The sequence below is a fragment of the Girardinichthys multiradiatus genome, chromosome 1 (assembly GCF_021462225.1).
Source record: "Girardinichthys multiradiatus isolate DD_20200921_A chromosome 1, DD_fGirMul_XY1, whole genome shotgun sequence".
In the NCBI taxonomy this organism is placed as follows: domain Eukaryota; kingdom Metazoa; phylum Chordata; class Actinopteri; order Cyprinodontiformes; family Goodeidae; genus Girardinichthys; species Girardinichthys multiradiatus.
Window position 1 is genome coordinate 45,723,571 of NC_061794.1, and position 16,688 is coordinate 45,740,258.

Consider the following 16,688-nt stretch of genomic DNA (forward strand, 5'->3'; position numbering starts at 1 on the left):
TAGAGATGATGTTCCTCAATCTGCTGAAGGTCACAGAGATGGTTGGACGCAACATCATGAACCAAACCAAGAAGTGAGGGAACACTGGATTCTGATTCTTCATCACAAGATTTAACAATAATTTGAGCAACCCATGTTTTTGTAATATTTAGAGTGTAAATAAGTTGGAGTTAAGATGTACATAAGCATGTACATATTCAACTGGATTATTTGCTGGGAACTGGTTGGCTACCAAAGGCCCTCCACATAGCACAGGCGGTCCATAGAAACACATGCTGCATGTGGACGGGTGTTGCTTTGGTCAAAGATTGTCACCGGGTCCTTGGATTACTGCCTGAGGTGACCTGAAGTCAGACTATGGCTTCCCACACCAGGATGCTAGGAGAAACACTGATGCATCTTTCCACGTCAGTGAAATAATCGGTTCTCTTTCATTTGCATCGTCATTCAAACACAATAATCTTCACTCATCATCAGTCCAGCCCTGCAGACTTGTGCCTTTTAAGCAGTCTGTTCTGAAGTGTTAATGGTAGTCTATGCATGAACGGTGAGCATGTTGTCTAACTGATGCCAGTCAGTGTGTCAGACCATCTGTTTGCTCTAAAGACTCAAATAACTGTTGCACAAAGCAACTATCCTCTGGTCTCTGGCAACCAGAACTTCCAGGATGATTGTGGATGCCCTCGTCCAACATCCAGCTTCTGCCACACCTGTATCTAATGCACCTCCGAGACCAGCTCTGTTTCCTCTTCAGTCAATGTTCTAATTAACTGTCAGAAGCCCCACATACTGCCTGAGGACATGTTGCTCCACTCATGATGCCACCTCTCATGTCCTCTGGTGTCCACACTTAGGTCATAAGTAACCGAACGTTTGCCTCATAACTTATATTTCCCAAAGTCATATTTTGGCAAATATAGCTTAGACAATTAAGCCATGAGGCTAAAGATAAGTTACTTTTAGAAAGATGAGATTATTAAAAAATCTTGATGCATCTAGTTTGGCTCTAGTCTGTTAAGGAATGAGGCAGATATATCCTGTTGGAATAATCAGCAGCTAATTTAGTAATCAAATAATCATTAACTAGAGAGCACTTATCTTCCATTTACTGGTTTGGCCCAGTTAGTATTAAATAAGTGGGAAAATCCATTCTTCAGCTGAAGACCCTCAGTGTATTAGAGGATCTCATATAAAACCCTACTTTCTATCACTGCTGTAAACCGAAGTAAAGCCAGGTGTTGTATTTGTATTTGTCAGGAGTATGAACGTCTGGCGGCGCAGCTGGATGGCGCCAGGTCGCCTTTGGCAAAGAAGGTGCAAAACCTTGCTGGCACCAACTCCTTAATCCCCCTGGTGGAGGAAGCAGAGAAACACGCTGAGCTGCTGAATGCGTTAGCCAAGAACCTGACCAGGTGGGATCCTTTGTGGTTCCAGCTAAAATGTCCCTTTTGGACATAGAAGTGATAAATAGTTCCATCGATTAATAAAAGGAGGTTAATCTGTGATGTGTTGCCACTGCAGTTTGGTTGCAGAGACCAACAAGGATCCATCTGTGGATTTAACAAAAGTCTACAACAATATTGTCAACAACATCAGTGCAGCAGAAGAGGCAGCTAGGTTGGCTGAGAAGGCTGCGAATGACACTCTACAGGTACAGTACATGCACAAACACAGACAAGTGCTTTTTTAAGTACGTAAATCGTTTTATTTGTTCATATCTGATTTTCTTCTAAATCCTTTTAGAATGTAAGGAACCAGGACCTTGGACAGGCAGCGAGGGCTCTGAAGAACCACAGCATGGAACTGCATGATGAAGTCAAACAGCTGAACGATGAACTCAACAACAGTAAACACAGTGTTTCTGACAGACACATTTATTCTCATCTTGTATTTGCAGGATGATGCAGTTTTCAGAATCTGAAGAGTTAAACCTGACCTTTCTGTCATGCAGCCCTGAAGGGAGAGCTGGAGGAAGCTCAGAAACGGCTGAACGAAGCCAAAGCCAAACAAGATCAAGCAATGAAGGATCTGGAAGCGATTCAGAAAAGCCTCAATTTCACCTCAAGTATGCACGTCCAACATGTTTAATCCATGTAGTATTTCTGAATTACAAATATTAAATCAGGCTTCATGCATTGGGAGCACTCTGTGACTCTGACCTCTGATGAAACAGCAGCAGGGAAATATAATTCCTCCAGTGGAAACCCAGCAGTTCAGGCTATGCTTAGAGGGTTTGACATGAAAAATTATTCTGTTTCACGCATTTTTTTAAATGTGCTGATACTTCTATGTGATACAAGTGTCCAAATGACCTTGATTCAGTGTTTTCTGCCAGTAGGTTGGTTTATGTGGAGGGAGGAAACTAACCAGCATCAGAAACTCTTATGCTTATTTTGGGATTAAACCCCCTGACCTTTACACTGTGGGATAGTGGAAGGTCAGATAGACAACCTGATCAACCAATCACAGTTTTAGTGCAGCAATTTTCCACAGGTCCAGGGTCTTTTCCTTCATGTACTGATCATTTCCATAGAAGCCTTGGTCAAAACCTTTAATGCCATAAAAATATAAATATGCATTCATCAAAGAAGATGGAACAGTTTTCCAATATCTGGAAGGCCTGAACGTGTTACCAGTTTTGATGCCAGTAAGTAACAAACATTGGCTGTAGAGGTTCTGCTGAGGGAAGAGATTGCTGTTTGTACTCAGAAGACTAGAATGGCTTTGAGCTGTTTAAGCTGCTCAAAAACGCTAAAATTAAAGGAGCTCTCACTTCTTTTTTTATCTTGTCACATATGTTGGCCTCTAAAAACACATTTCCCACAGTTCAAAATTTAAAGATTTGAAAGATCTTAAATATTAAGTTCTGTCGCACACAGTGTGGCGAAAAGGTGTTTTTCTCCTTAGAGATTTAACCGATTTTTGCTTTTTTGTTAGTTTCAGATCATCAAACTAATTTTATTGCAGACAGAGATAACTAGAACCACAACTGAGTTCAATTTCCCTTGGTACACCTTGACCTGATAACAGCTAGACCCGTAGAATTAAAATATTACTCAAGTAGAACCTGTCTGACTACATAAAGTAGGCAAAGGTATTTGCAAAAGCAACACATCATGGCGAAGTTAAAGGATAGATGACAAAACAATATCATTGACATCTATTAGTCTGAATCTTGGATTCGACTCATCCAGGATGTCACAGAAGAACGTAGAACAACACATAAAGTTGTGCAGGTCTCACATGGTTCAGTTAAGTCCCAAGGTCATAATTCAACAAGAAGAAAAATGGCCTGCATGGGAGAGTTTGGGCAACAACACCACTGCCATCTCCAAAAACACAAAGACCAGGTTCACATTTGCCAAAAATATCCTGATGATCCCAGAGACTTCTGGGACAAATGTTCTGTGGGCTAACGAGACAAAAGTGGAATATCTTGCGATTCTGTTAAATGAAACTAGCACTGCATTTCAGAAAGGAAGCAACAGTCGAACAGTGATGTAAAAGACTTGATGCCAGTCATTGCAAACGCTTGACAGCAGTTGATGCTGCCAAGGTTGGTTTACAGTCATGGTTTTAAATATGTCTTGTCTTTTTTCATTCTTTTAAATGTAGAGATAAATCATTTAGAATTCAGTCCCCTGCTGTTTCCAATTTCACGATGTTTGGAGCTCATTTGTTTTATTTTATTTGCAGATGTGACTCAGGAGATTAATGAAGCAAAAACGGTGGCAGAAAAAGCAAACAGTACGGCCACCAAGGTCAACAACATGTTGGGTCCCATCAAAGAGCAGCTGGACCAGTGGCAGCAGGCTTACGGTGATACCAACTCCACCAGCAATGACATCAATATGGCCCTGATAAATGCCAGCGAAACGGGTGGGAATATTTAGCCCCACTGTTTGTTGCTCATGATTTCTCCTTATTAGCTTTAATCTTTGCTTATTTATCTAGGTCTGTTTTTTCTGGTCTTTGGGTTGACTGAATTTGTAAAGCTAAATCAGGCATAAATAGTTTAGATTATTCAATGGCAGACATCACATTTTGGAGTGCAGGAACGAAAGAGAGCATCCATGGAGATACAGCCTCTGTAGGACTGAATGGTGGACCAATAAATGTAACAATCAATAAGCTGCTTACTTCTATCTATCTATGAAAATCTTAAGAGTTTTAGCAGTTTCAGATCTGTCAATATGTCTGAATGCAAAATTATTTTACTTAAACAATGAGCTCTTAATAAATAGTTGATAGAAAGGAATGTGATGAATATATTATAAAAATATATTCCTAAAATCATGTAATGAACACTTATATACTAACTACATTGGAGCTAGTCACATTTAACAATCACATTTATATAGTTTGATTAAGTAAAGAAACAAAACCTAAACAAACAGGAAATCTAACTAGCAACTACTTAAAGGGAATTAACATCCAGATGGTTATTGGCTGATTAAAGTTTTAACTTTATTAAAAGGATATGAGAGTCTCTCTCATAATGAACTACTAAACTACCTCAAATAATGTCTGTGTTTTTTTATTCTTCTCAGTGCAAAAGCTGGAAGAACACATTCCGACGCTGATGAAGAAACTTGATGATCTGCAGAATTATTCCGTCCAAATGCCAAACATCTCTGAGAACATCAACCGGATCCGGCAGCTCATTCAGGAAGCCCGCAACACTGCCAGCAAGGTGCACACTCTCTGCTCCTTTCAAAGGATTTCCACATTTAAAGAAAGTCTTCGTACAAAGTTTGAAGGTCTGCATTTGAGTTAACAGAGTTGAATGGCGGTTCTTTCCCCTCCAGGTGAGCGTACCCATGAAATTTAACGGGAGGTCTGCTGTTCAGGTTCGTACCCCTTCTAACTTGGCTGACCTGGCTGCCTACTCCTCGCTGAAGTTCTACATCACCCTGTCAGAGACAAAGCAGAGAAAGCGTTCTAGCGATGACACGAAGCCACAGCTCGTCTTCTTCCTTGGCAACAAAAATGTGTGTCTCACCACAGCATCACAGATGGACATTCTGTGGACAAGAGGGACAAATGCGTATTACTTTTATAATCATTACCATGTCTGTTGTATTTGTAGTCTGAAAAGGAGTTTTTGGGCATGATATTGAAGGAGAAGAAGCTGCACGGGTACTTTAATGTTGGTGGAAAAACTGCTGAGGTGGTGATGTCTGAAAATGTCCAATCTGATGGAAGCTTCAACAAGGTTGTTTTGGAAAGGTAAAAAAAAAAAACTTATTAGATGATGATTCACAGTTGGTTCATTAACTGTAGGTTTGCCACTTTGACTGGTCCAATGCACCACTGGGAGTTTTCAGTTTAACTCACCAGGTTGTGGAACATCTCCAGATTTCAGGGAGTCAGTTCCAGAGATGAGCATCTAAATAAAAACAAGATAAATGGTTTGTCTTCTTGTTTAGTTCTGGTTCATGGAACACTGAGTAACCACTGATGACCCGAGCCTTCTGAAAAGTTCACACCTGACAACTAACTCTTACGTAGAGTTAGGCTCCTCACCACTCAATGCTTTTTAGACCAATAGCAAGATTTAAAAATCCCTCCTGAACCAAACAGGGAGACAGTGCAGCGTTTTAGATTTCTGTTGGGATCCATTTTTCTGCTGTTGGTCAGGACTCTGTCAGCAGTATTTTGGATGACCTGCAGCTGCCTCATTGATTTTCTTTCTTTTTATTTCCAACCCTGTGAAGACATCATTACAAGAATAGCCACCAGCTTACTCTGACAGGAAACACGTTAATTTTGGAAATGTTTTAGGGCGGTAGCTCGTCCAGAGCTACAAATAGGTTTTTTGTACGCTCTGTTTTTTTCCATTATTGGGTCTACTTGAATCATGATCTTTAACCTTTTTAACAATTTTAGGACAAAAACAAACACTCTGCATTATGTTCTGCATTAAGATGAAGAAAATTCAGTCTTACCCACTTATTGATATTATGAACACACTGAGTGACTATAAGAAACTGAGGTCATGCAGTGACAAGGAGAAATAATGTTGTGTGTCATCAGTATATATTGTGACATTCAGGAGACGCTGTATTATTCTCTAATCTCAGCTAGAGTGAGCTTGTAGATATTGAATAAAGGTAGGCTGAGAATGGAGCCCTGAGGAACCCAAATGTGATTTTTGCTCAGATTTACAAAAACCAAGTGATTCAATTCAATTTATTTATACAATAAGTGATGCCAACTAGAAAGAAACCATTTTGGCACAGTACAAGAAACTTTTTTTCTCAAAGAACGAACTGAGGCAAAACAGTTAGTTCATCTTTTTCCATTGACTTGCGTTTTCAGCTCAGAATGCATGACTTCCAAGCGTATGTACTTACTTGGCATGTCATGCTCTCTGTTTTAACCTAGGATCCTCCAGTTCGGTGAAATGTCCATGTCTTCAGTCAGCCAAGAGCAGGGTGAGATAGTCTTCAAAGATGATCAGGAGGCCAAAGGTGATCAGGGACTGCTCAACCTCCTAACCAGCGACACGATCTTCTATGTAGGCGGTCCCCCGGATTCTTTCCAAGTAAGTAAAGCTGGGCTAATTGCCTCCCTTGTCAGGTTACACTCACTGTTATATGAAGCAGTGCAGCTGCTTGGCCCTGAAAGTCATGTTCGGGGTTACTGGCAGGGTGAATATTATTCACCTTTAAAATTGAAGAAATCTGAAAAGCAAAAATAAGGATATAAAATGTTCCCAGAAATCCCCTGAAAAAGTACAATTTTACTTTGTAAATCCAAAAAAAGATGACTGATTGTTTGTACAGATAAACTTGGACATTCTTCATATAAGGTGCCTATTAGACATTAAATGTACATAATTTATTTGATAAGGTAAAAAGGGGATTAGGATGTGTTGGTGCAAATTTAATCTAAAGGAGAAGAATTATCTTTATTTGCTCTTGATCTATTTCTTTCAGCTGCCTGCCCCATTTAACGATTCAAAAGGATTCAAAGGCTGTATTGAGCTGGGCACGCTGAACGAGGAGGTACTCAGTCTATATAACTTTGAAAACACCTTCCAGCTCAACACCACAACGGACAAACCATGCAGCAGGTCAGAGCACATATGGCTTAATTTTGAACATTGCATCAGATGTTTTTCAGTTTACTTTCCCTCTGCCTCATTTTCAGCCGTCTTTAACTTGGTTGAATTGAAATCCTTGGAGGCGTACAAAACTGTTTCTGAAAATCTTAAACATACACTGTATTTGCTTGTCTACTTTTACAAGTAGATTAACTTTGATGACCTTCTATTCTGAATCTACAGTATAAGGTCCAGTTTGTTAATGGACCCACCGTTGCCAGCAATAGCAACTTTAACTGCTTCGTAAATATCTACCACAAGGTTTAGTAGTGTGTTCATAGTTAGATGAGAAAACCAGACCTGCAGCCTCCGCTCTAAATCATCCCAAAGATGTTGAAGAAGGTTGAGGTCAGGACTGTGTGCAGGACAGTCATGTTTCTTCACCCCAAACTTTATACACCTGCAGACATGGAAGTGATTGGAACACCATAATTCACTGCTTTGGTGCTGTGACCCAATACTTTTGGCTTTATCGTGTATCTGCAGCTATTTATGAGATATGTTTCTGAGAAGTAACGAGAAAACGAAAGTACACCCTTATTTAATTCCTGTGATTGTTTGTGTCAGGACATAATCTGATCTGGTCATATAAAGGTTCAAAAATAAACCTGAGTTCAGCATGTAACCTAACAAAAAACAACCAACCATATTCCACATTGTCATTATTTATTAAAGAAAGATGAGACCAAAGTTTGAGGAAGACTGAGGACAATCAATCTGTTTCCTAAGGTTTTCAGAGGGAAAGTAGCAGACCGATGCTGTGAGTCAAATGTTCTTGATGCATTGATCATGATCAGTGTGACCACCTTTATGAAAGCATGAGTTTCTGTGAGTTTGGCCTTAGAGAAGCAACTGTAGCTGCTTAATAATACGGGAAAGGTTTCAGGCCTATCCCAAACAATTTGAAGTGTTTAGGATTATTCACAAATAGAAAACATTTCAGATGTATGCCAATCTTCCCGGGAATGGATGTCTCAGTAAATTCAAACCTAAGGTCAGAGGTCGCAATGCAAAAAATCCCAAGAGCTCCATGTCTGACTCCGCAGGCCAGAGTTAGCATCTTAACTATGTTTAAGTTCATGACAGAACAATTAAGAGAAATACTGAACAAATATGGCATGTTTGGAAAAGGACGGATTGAAAGGGAAATCCTGCTCTCTCTTTAATAAGAAGGTGGAACCAGGACTTAGGTTTGCAAAGTTAGATCTGAAAGAGCAACAAGACTTCTGCAGCAATATCCTCTGAACAAGTGAGAATAATGCACAGGTGTTTGGCCACAAGCACAAGAAAACCAAATCAGTACAAACACCTCACACCATCTGTCAAGCATGGTGGTGGAGGGCTGATGATGTGGGCCTTGCATTCATTGAGTGGACTGCTGTGTACCAAAGTATTCAAATGTGAGGCGGTCTGTCTGACACCCGAAACTTGGATGTAATACAAATCTCTGATCAACAGTGTTGGTCAGAGGCCTCAGCAGTGACCTTGTCAAAAGTTACTGAATGCTTTGCTAGAAAAGTAAAGTATTATTTTTTCTGTTTTAGCAAAAGCTCTCTGACACACAACCATGAAAGAACTGTTGCTTTGTTGAATTGTTTTGTTGGTCAGTATCTATTTTACTCATTTACAATGTCAGCCTTCTTCCAGCAGGTGCAAAAAAGACTTTTCGGATATTTTGGTGTTAACTCATTTTGGTTTTCTTCCTGATCACGTTTTTTGTTATCCGTCATCCATCTGTCTATACCCGCGAGGGTGGCATGTCTGCTGGTGCCTGTCTCCAGAGGTCATTGGGTACAACCTGGACAGTCACCCATTAATCACAGGGCAACACAGAGACACACAGGACTCACACATTCCTAACTGGGATGGTTTTGGACTGTGGGAGGAGGCCAGAATACCCAGAGAGAACAAGCAAACTCCATACAGAAAGACCCCAGGCTGGGATTTGAACCTATGCCGTTTCTGCCGCAAGGCACTGCCATTCTTTGTTGTTATTCTGGTAAATATTTCTCCACTGTGTGTTTCGTTGCTGAATGTGCATTTTTTAAAACAGGTCCAAGCCCAGCCTGATCCAGTCATGGGTGATTGACGCGTCCTATTTCGATGGAACCGGCTTCGCTGAAATCAGCTTGACTGATGGGGTCACACGCTTCGAGCAGGAAGTCAGACTTCTCTCACGCAAAGGAATAATACTTATGCTAAAAAACCAGGTAAAGACCCAGCTCGTTTGATTTCCACCTAATCATAACATTCCCAGCTTCCTGTCAGCGTTATGTTCATCAGCGCCAGCTGTAGTTCTTCAGATATGCTGAGTGCTTTCTTCCACGTCTCTCCTCCTTCAGACGAAGGTCTTGTGCCTGGCCGTGCTGCAGGGACAGCTCCATGTCTTTTATGACTTCAGCGGTACTTTGATCGATCTTCCGCCTGATGTAACAAATATGAGTCTGCTGAAGATTGGTGATGGGGATGCTAAAAGTGTGAGTTGGACATGTTTTTATCTTCTGTTGTTTATTTAGCAACTTAAACCAGTTTTTGCAAACACTGTATTAAAATAGACACAGAGCCTTTTATTCTTACCATCTGACTAAACATTTCCTGTTTTATTTTAGCTAGGATTATCAGTTTTAAAAGGTTTACATACAGTAAGAATATTATGCATTTAAGCCCTTTAGGAAAGCTTGGGTGGTGATTTCATGGCTTGGTAAGATTCCCATTTGTTAATGCACAACAACTAAGTGAAACGGAGGCACACCTCTGGACTTATTTTAAGGCATCACCTCAAACACACTGCCTGCTTGTGGGGCATCATGGAAAAATCTAAATCATCCAAGATATCAGGAGGGGAAATGTGGACCTCCACAAGTTTGGTTCATCCTTTGGTACAATGTCTAAAGGTGTCACATTGCTCGAAATAGATAGCAGCGTGAGGGAAGAACATCATGGGGGAATATTAAAGCAATATCTCAAGACATCAGGCAAGAAACCTTGGAACAAATGGTTCAATGAGCCTAATTCTTACAGCCAATGAGTTACAAAGTGGCTTAGGGTCAACAAAGGTCACGTTTTGGAGCAGCCATCACAAACCCCAGATCCCAATGTCAGAGACAATTTGTGGCAGAGCTGAAAATGTGTGTGTGGGCAAGGTGGCCTACAAACATTGACCCGGTTATTCCAGTTCTGTCAGGAAGAATGGGCCAAAATTCCAGCAGACCACAGTGGGAAGCATGGGGAAGGAAACCCCAAACATGTGAGCCAAGTCAGCTGATTGACAGGACGCATGGCCATTTTGATCAATGACCGATATAATTTGTCACCAAAGAAACTCCCCTAAGAATCAAACTGACAGAAATCCCAGAAGAGCTGCAATAAAATATTACTTAGGATGTTTTTTGGTCCCTCGTTTCCTAATTTTTCCACAACTTTGTACCTAAACAAATATCCCAAGAAAGATCCAAGGTTTTCTAAAGCCAAATGTTTAAGCTTTTAAATGAAAAACGTTTTGTGTCATGGGTGTGACTTTATTTTTGTCAACTGATTGGACATCCTCCAAAGGCAGAGATTTCATATTTTTTCTTGCAGTTTCCGTTGCAGGTTGCATCTTAAAGAGCATTAATTACAGCTGCAGCTTGTTTATAGTACTATCAACATGCTACATGATAATTGTCATGAAAATAACATTTTCCTCTCTGTTGTTTAGATCTTAAAAGTATTTTTGTTGTTGTCTTTCAGCTGGACCTTATCTTGGTGCCCAGGTCAAATGTGGTGGTGGTGAGGAGCGCTCGTACCATCGTATTTAAACAAACTTTAGGCCAGGAACTACCAGAGTTCAAGAGCAAGTACTATCTGGGAGGAGTACCAGAGGAGGAGATGCCAGAGAGGTTGGTGGGACCACATGATGAAACCATCTTTTTGTTTTAAGTAAAGGAGATGTTCATGTCAGTGGGGCCTGGGTGGTATCTATGGTAGGTTTATCAATTGGGGTCAAAACGAGCATGATGCTGCCACTGACGTGTTTTATTGTGTAGATGGTGTTTTCAGTTTGCATTGTTGGTTAGTTTTCTCTCTCATGTGGTCTGTGTTCTGAACAGAGCACCTTCTTCCATATTTTTGCTACAAAGCTTGTGTCAAACATGGACACCTTGTAGTTTAGATTTGTGGAAGGCACAACTAAAACCTTTCTTAAGATTCCCACCTGAGCTGTAGATCGTAGCAGCTCTAGGCCATTTCTTTCTACATGCAGTATACCTTAAAGTTCTTGCCCTTAAGCTTTATTTAATTTTCGATAATCTCAAAACAAACTGCATTAAATGATGTGCTGCTAGTTGATGCGTTCACAGACTGAAGGTTTTCAGTTTTAATGCGTTTAATGAGCAGGAAAAATACCTGTTATTTAATTCTTCTTTTTCACTATTTGATCTGCCAACTGCAGCCCTCAGCCAATCAAGGAAACACTGGTAGATTGATTGGTCATCGGTAGTTTGGGTAGTTTGTCAAAGGGAAGCATCCACACAGCATAATACTGCCATCGCCGTTTTTCACTGAGGATGGTGTTTTCTGAATGATTGTGTTAGTTGAACAAGCCAGAAAGAAACTGCGATTTTTCCACTCTTTGAACCGGAATAGGAATATGGCCTGAGTAACTGATTCATCGTTAGGTTGTAGAAAATCACCAAAACTTTAGAATTTAATCCTGAAATGTACTAAATGTTTAAAAAATAGTAAAGATTTTAGTGTTTTTTGTCTTGTCAGTTTGAAGCAGCTGTTTTCAGCGCGCAGCTCTGTGAGAGGCTGCTTCAGGAACGTGAAGATCAATGGCCTTTACGTCAATCTGAAGACCATGAAAACCTCGGGAGTCAGTTTCGGCTGTGAGGACGACCTCCTGGTAAAATAAAATTAACACACTTGGGTGTGCTCTTATTTTTTCAGCTTGCAAGGTTTATTTTGTCAACACAAGCTCTGGATTGAGTATTTGAGCTGGAATTAATTGGACAGAATTAGCTGTGTTTTTGCTTTGCTGGAGTGTCAGCAGTCTGAACTGGTTTCCATTAAATAGAAGCTTCGGAGGACCACTCGTTAAGCTGTTGTTTGTTTGCGCAGGTTGTTCGGGAGGCTTATTTCAGCGGTCAGAGCTACCTGGAGTTAGTCCTGGACAAGCCCAACAGTCTGAAGGACAACTTCTACGCCAGCTTCAGCTTCAGAACAGATGAGAAAGACGGGCTCATGTTGTACCACCGTGATCAGGTCAGAAAAAAAAAAACCAGATTCCCCGCTTCTCCTCTCTATTATCCTCCACAGCTTATTGTTTGATATTTGCAACCTGTTGTGGCTGCAGGAGGGAATCTGTCAGGTCTCTCTGCAGAAGGGGCACATTGTGGTGAAAGCTGGCAACAGTGAGGTTAAGACTCAGAAGACGTACAACGACAACAACAGCCACAATGTTGCTTTGTACAACAACATCAATGGGTAAGACAGCCAGATATGGCAACTCAAGGTGGGTCGCAAAAATACGACTTCAGGCTTGACTTAGACTTGTGCCCTAAAGACCTAAATCTTGACTTGGACTTTAGCAGATTTTTAGATGCTGAATGAAATGTTAAAAGATTAAGACATATTTATTTGTGAGCTCCGGCTTCCTCCCACAGTCCAAAAACATGACTGTTAGGTTAATTGGTTTCTCTAAATTGCCCTTAGGTGTGAATGAGTGTGTGCATGGTTGTTTGTCCTGTGTGTGTCTGTGTTGCCCTGCTATGGACTGGCGACCAGTCCAGGGTGAACCCCGCCCCCCGCCCCCTGCCCATAGACTGCTGGCACCAGTTCCCTCGCGACCCACTATGGAAGAAGCAGTAGAAAATGACTGGCTGACTGGCATACTTATTCATGAAAATTAAATTAAAGATTGAAAGATAATCATCAAATGTTCATGTAATAATTTAGGTCTAAGGACCAATTGTACAAACAGTTGGATTCCTGACCTCGGCGATGCAGGGTTAGAGGTGAACTAGATGTTGGGGATTTGATGAGAAAATCTTTATTTCAGTTGTAAGGCTTGCATCGGACTTTGAAAAATTAACTGAACATCTCTGAAAACGGCTGTTTTGATGCTCCAAGGCAAGGCCAGAGTGTTTGCTGACTGTCGGCTTGCTTCTACCACAGGTTACGTCTTTACATGGACGACATGCTGGAGAAAGTCAACGGTGGCAGGAAGCCGAGCAGCACATCACTTACTTTTACAACTCTTGAAAATGTCACCTTTCTGGGAGGATTACCTCAACAAAACATCAACAACCTCACAGGATGTATCAGCAATGTCTTCATAAAGAGGTAAAGAAATGCTTTAGTTTCCCTGGTTTCTCTACAGTGTCGGGGAGATATGTCTCCTTCTTCTTCTTCTTCTTCTGATTTTGCTCTTTTACTAGGCTTCACTGTTTCAGACCATCAAACACATTTCAATATCAGACAAAGATTAGCTGAGGAATTACCAAAAACTGACCTTTACAACAACTTTCAATGTCATGTGAACATTTCTTGCTCATAAAAGCGGTTTAAGTTTCCCCTTTCCCTGCAGAGGGAGGTTAGAGGCCTGTTGACAGCAGAATGATGGGAAAGCAGATTGTAACTAACTGTAGCTTTATAACCAAAAAATAAAATATGTGTATGGCTCTTGCCTCCAGGAGCACAGCTGCCCAAATGGTTCAGAACTTGCTGAAGGTGGAACAAAATGTGAACGTTCCTCTGAGCTGTCCTGCAGCTAGCAAACCTCAGCAGATCATCGCTGATCAGCGGAAACACAAGCATAAGGTACAGCACACACACACAGACACCACTGCTTTTCCAGTGAAAAAACAATCAGCTGCTGTGAGAACCGGCAAACATGCTGTCTCCCCCTCAGGTCAATCAAAGGAAGCCGTCGAGGTCTCGCAGTCGGAGCGCCAGGGAGTCCTGCCAGACGGAGCTGTCACACCCTGAGAGCAGAGCGACCCACTTCAGTGGCTCCACCCACAGCTACCAGCGATATGATTCTGTGGTGGGCTCGCTCAGGTCCATGTGAGTGTAAACATGGATCAACACAGACAGGAAGCTAAATCCAGTTTAGGTGGATGTCCATGTCCATGGTAGGTCTGCAGTTGGTCCATCCTCTCTCCATGTTCAGATGATGCGTTGAACGGAGCTCTGTGAGGTGGTCAAAGCTTGGGATGTTCGTGATGTTGTCTGTTCTCCAACAAATATCGGAGACCTTCATAGAACAGCTGCATTAATACTGAGAATAAACTACAAATGTACTCTTTTTACTGATAAGGTGACTAATGAAGTCAGGTTGGTGGACACAGATGTGATCAAAGTACAAAGGCATGTCACACTTTTCAGATTTTCACTTGTAAAAAGTCTGTTTAAAATCTTGTATCGTTTTTCTCCCACTTCAGAGTTTTGCACTGCTATGTTATTCTATCAAGAGCGTTGAAGTTTCTGGTTGTAATGTGACAAAATGTGAAAACGTTCAAGGGTTACGCAAACCTTTGCAGACATTGTGTACAGCATGTGTAAAAAGCAGCATATATGCACGGTCATCGCTGGTCAAACAGGCCCAACAGTGGGCAGGCGGAGCATCAGAACCGGACTGGGAAAAAGGTGACATTATTCCCTGATAGCAGCTCTGCTTGATCACAAGGCTCCGGTGTTTATCTCACCTCCAAATTCTCCAGATTTAAATCCATTCGAGCATCTCGAAATGCTCCTAACAAACAAGTTTTTTATATAAAGATATTGTTAAATTATCAGAATTTCTTCCTGTTTTTTCTTTTATAACAATAGAAAATGATAAATCTAGTTTTTTTTTTTTTTTTTACATGTCTAGACGTTGAAAGTAATTATTTGTGCTACATGAGGTTGAGGAGATGAACTCTAAATCGGAGCTACAGAGATCTTTAGACTTTAGACCGTGTTTTTATCACTGTGACTGTAATGTTTTGTAGAAACTTTTAGAAAAATGCCTAAAATCCACATAAATATTGACAAGAAGCAGCACTAAAATGTTTTGCTTACATCTACGTTGAGCTTGCCAGTACAGAAGCCCTAATCCAACGGATCAATGGTTTTTCCACAGCTCTCATCTGTCGTTGGAGTTGAAGATCAACTCCTCTGATGGCTGCGTGCTGCATGCCGCCGGCAGGCAGCATGGCGGAGCGGCGATGTCACTCAGCGTCTTGAAAGGCCACCTGATGCTCTCAGTAGAGTCAGCAAAAAGTAAAGTCAAAGTCCGCAGCCTGAACAAATACAACGACGGGCGGTGGCACCTGGTGAGGCCACACACACACACACACACACACACACACACACACACACACACACATACATTGGTTTTATTTACAGCTGAAGCCGAATATATACAGAAGCTGTAGAATAAGACAACCTCATTAAATCAGCCTAATCTGTTTCTGTTTCAGGTTGAGTTAGAATTACTTGATCTATTTTTATTTGCTAAAGACTCAGAAACAAAGACCTAGTTGAACACGTCCTGTTGGGTGAAAATGGACCATCGACACATTTGGATGAAAAAAGGGCACCATCCCAACTGTAAAGCATGGGGGTGGCAGCATGCAGATTCACAAAGCAGAAGGCATCATGAGAAAATACTGAAGCAAGATTTGAACGCATCAGCCAAGAAGTTAAACCTTTAACACAAATGCGTCTTTTAAATGGATAATGGTTCTAAGCATAACACCACATTTAATACAGTGGCTTAAGGACAAAATGCCCTTTAACCCTTTGCATCTTTCACCCTTACCTCCACACGCCTTAGAGGTTGGAGTGTCCCAATTGTCTTTATAGAGGGAAACTAACGTGATGGGAGCTGCTTATGTAAATCATCTGACAAATGAAAATATTTTACCTGCTTGAATACCATATCAAAAGTTCAATAAGCAATTTAATGTGGAAACGGAAGTGTTTCATTTTAAATCTGTCTTAATTTGAAACGTGTTATCGTAACAAGTATTAGAACGTGTTTTATGCATGCCATTGTCTTCTCAACAAAAAGCTGAGCTGTTTTTTCTGTTTTTCATTGAGTTGCATTGAATTTCCACAAAATAACGACACTAAAAGTACCAGTATTTTGTTTTTAGATCTATCTTTCCTGTCATGACATTTTACATCCTCTTCTTCCAAAGTTTTTATGTTTTTCTTCATTTTAAAACCTGAAAATTTTAATAAAATGGTTGTTCTTTAAAAATGACAACAAATTTTCTATAGCAGATGTTTATGAAAAGCTATGAGTTGTCCATGTATCATTACGAAACGATACGAACGCGTTTTATTCAGCCGGACTGAGTGTAAAAATGGTTCTTAGGCTTTTAAAGGTCCAGGACCGTGGCCTAGTGAAACAATAAGGTCCAAATTATATAAAATTTTAATATACTTTAATATAATAGCAGAAAATTGGTATACTTGTTAAAAGTCTGTTCTTTTGTCCGGAAAGCAAGGTGAAGTATACAGAACGTTGCACATTTTGGAGAAAACCTGGTCTGATTAGGAGAGATGACTTCCATCCCCCTGTAGATGGCGCTGCTCTTCTTTCCAGGAATAT

General features: G+C 40.8%; 1 protein-coding gene across 2 annotated transcripts in view; it reads left to right on the plus strand.

Annotated features, from left to right (window-relative positions):
* lama5 (laminin, alpha 5) overlaps positions 1-16,688 on the plus strand; it is a 120,021-nt gene that overhangs the window by 98,272 nt on the left and 5,061 nt on the right. For both annotated transcript variants that reach the window (XM_047363372.1, XM_047363376.1), the window contains exons 55-74: positions 1,258-1,412; positions 1,522-1,651; positions 1,744-1,846; positions 1,952-2,065; positions 3,697-3,879; positions 4,551-4,693; positions 4,809-4,991; positions 5,090-5,229; positions 6,388-6,547; positions 6,942-7,078; positions 9,162-9,318; positions 9,451-9,585; positions 10,838-10,986; positions 11,858-11,990; positions 12,206-12,349; positions 12,441-12,571; positions 13,262-13,429; positions 13,780-13,906; positions 13,998-14,152; positions 15,210-15,402. In XM_047363372.1, the coding sequence (XP_047219328.1) occupies positions 1,258-1,412; positions 1,522-1,651; positions 1,744-1,846; positions 1,952-2,065; positions 3,697-3,879; positions 4,551-4,693; positions 4,809-4,991; positions 5,090-5,229; positions 6,388-6,547; positions 6,942-7,078; positions 9,162-9,318; positions 9,451-9,585; positions 10,838-10,986; positions 11,858-11,990; positions 12,206-12,349; positions 12,441-12,571; positions 13,262-13,429; positions 13,780-13,906; positions 13,998-14,152; positions 15,210-15,402 (2,940 nt within the window). The remainder of the gene's footprint in view (positions 1-1,257; positions 1,413-1,521; positions 1,652-1,743; positions 1,847-1,951; positions 2,066-3,696; positions 3,880-4,550; positions 4,694-4,808; positions 4,992-5,089; positions 5,230-6,387; positions 6,548-6,941; positions 7,079-9,161; positions 9,319-9,450; positions 9,586-10,837; positions 10,987-11,857; positions 11,991-12,205; positions 12,350-12,440; positions 12,572-13,261; positions 13,430-13,779; positions 13,907-13,997; positions 14,153-15,209; positions 15,403-16,688) is intronic.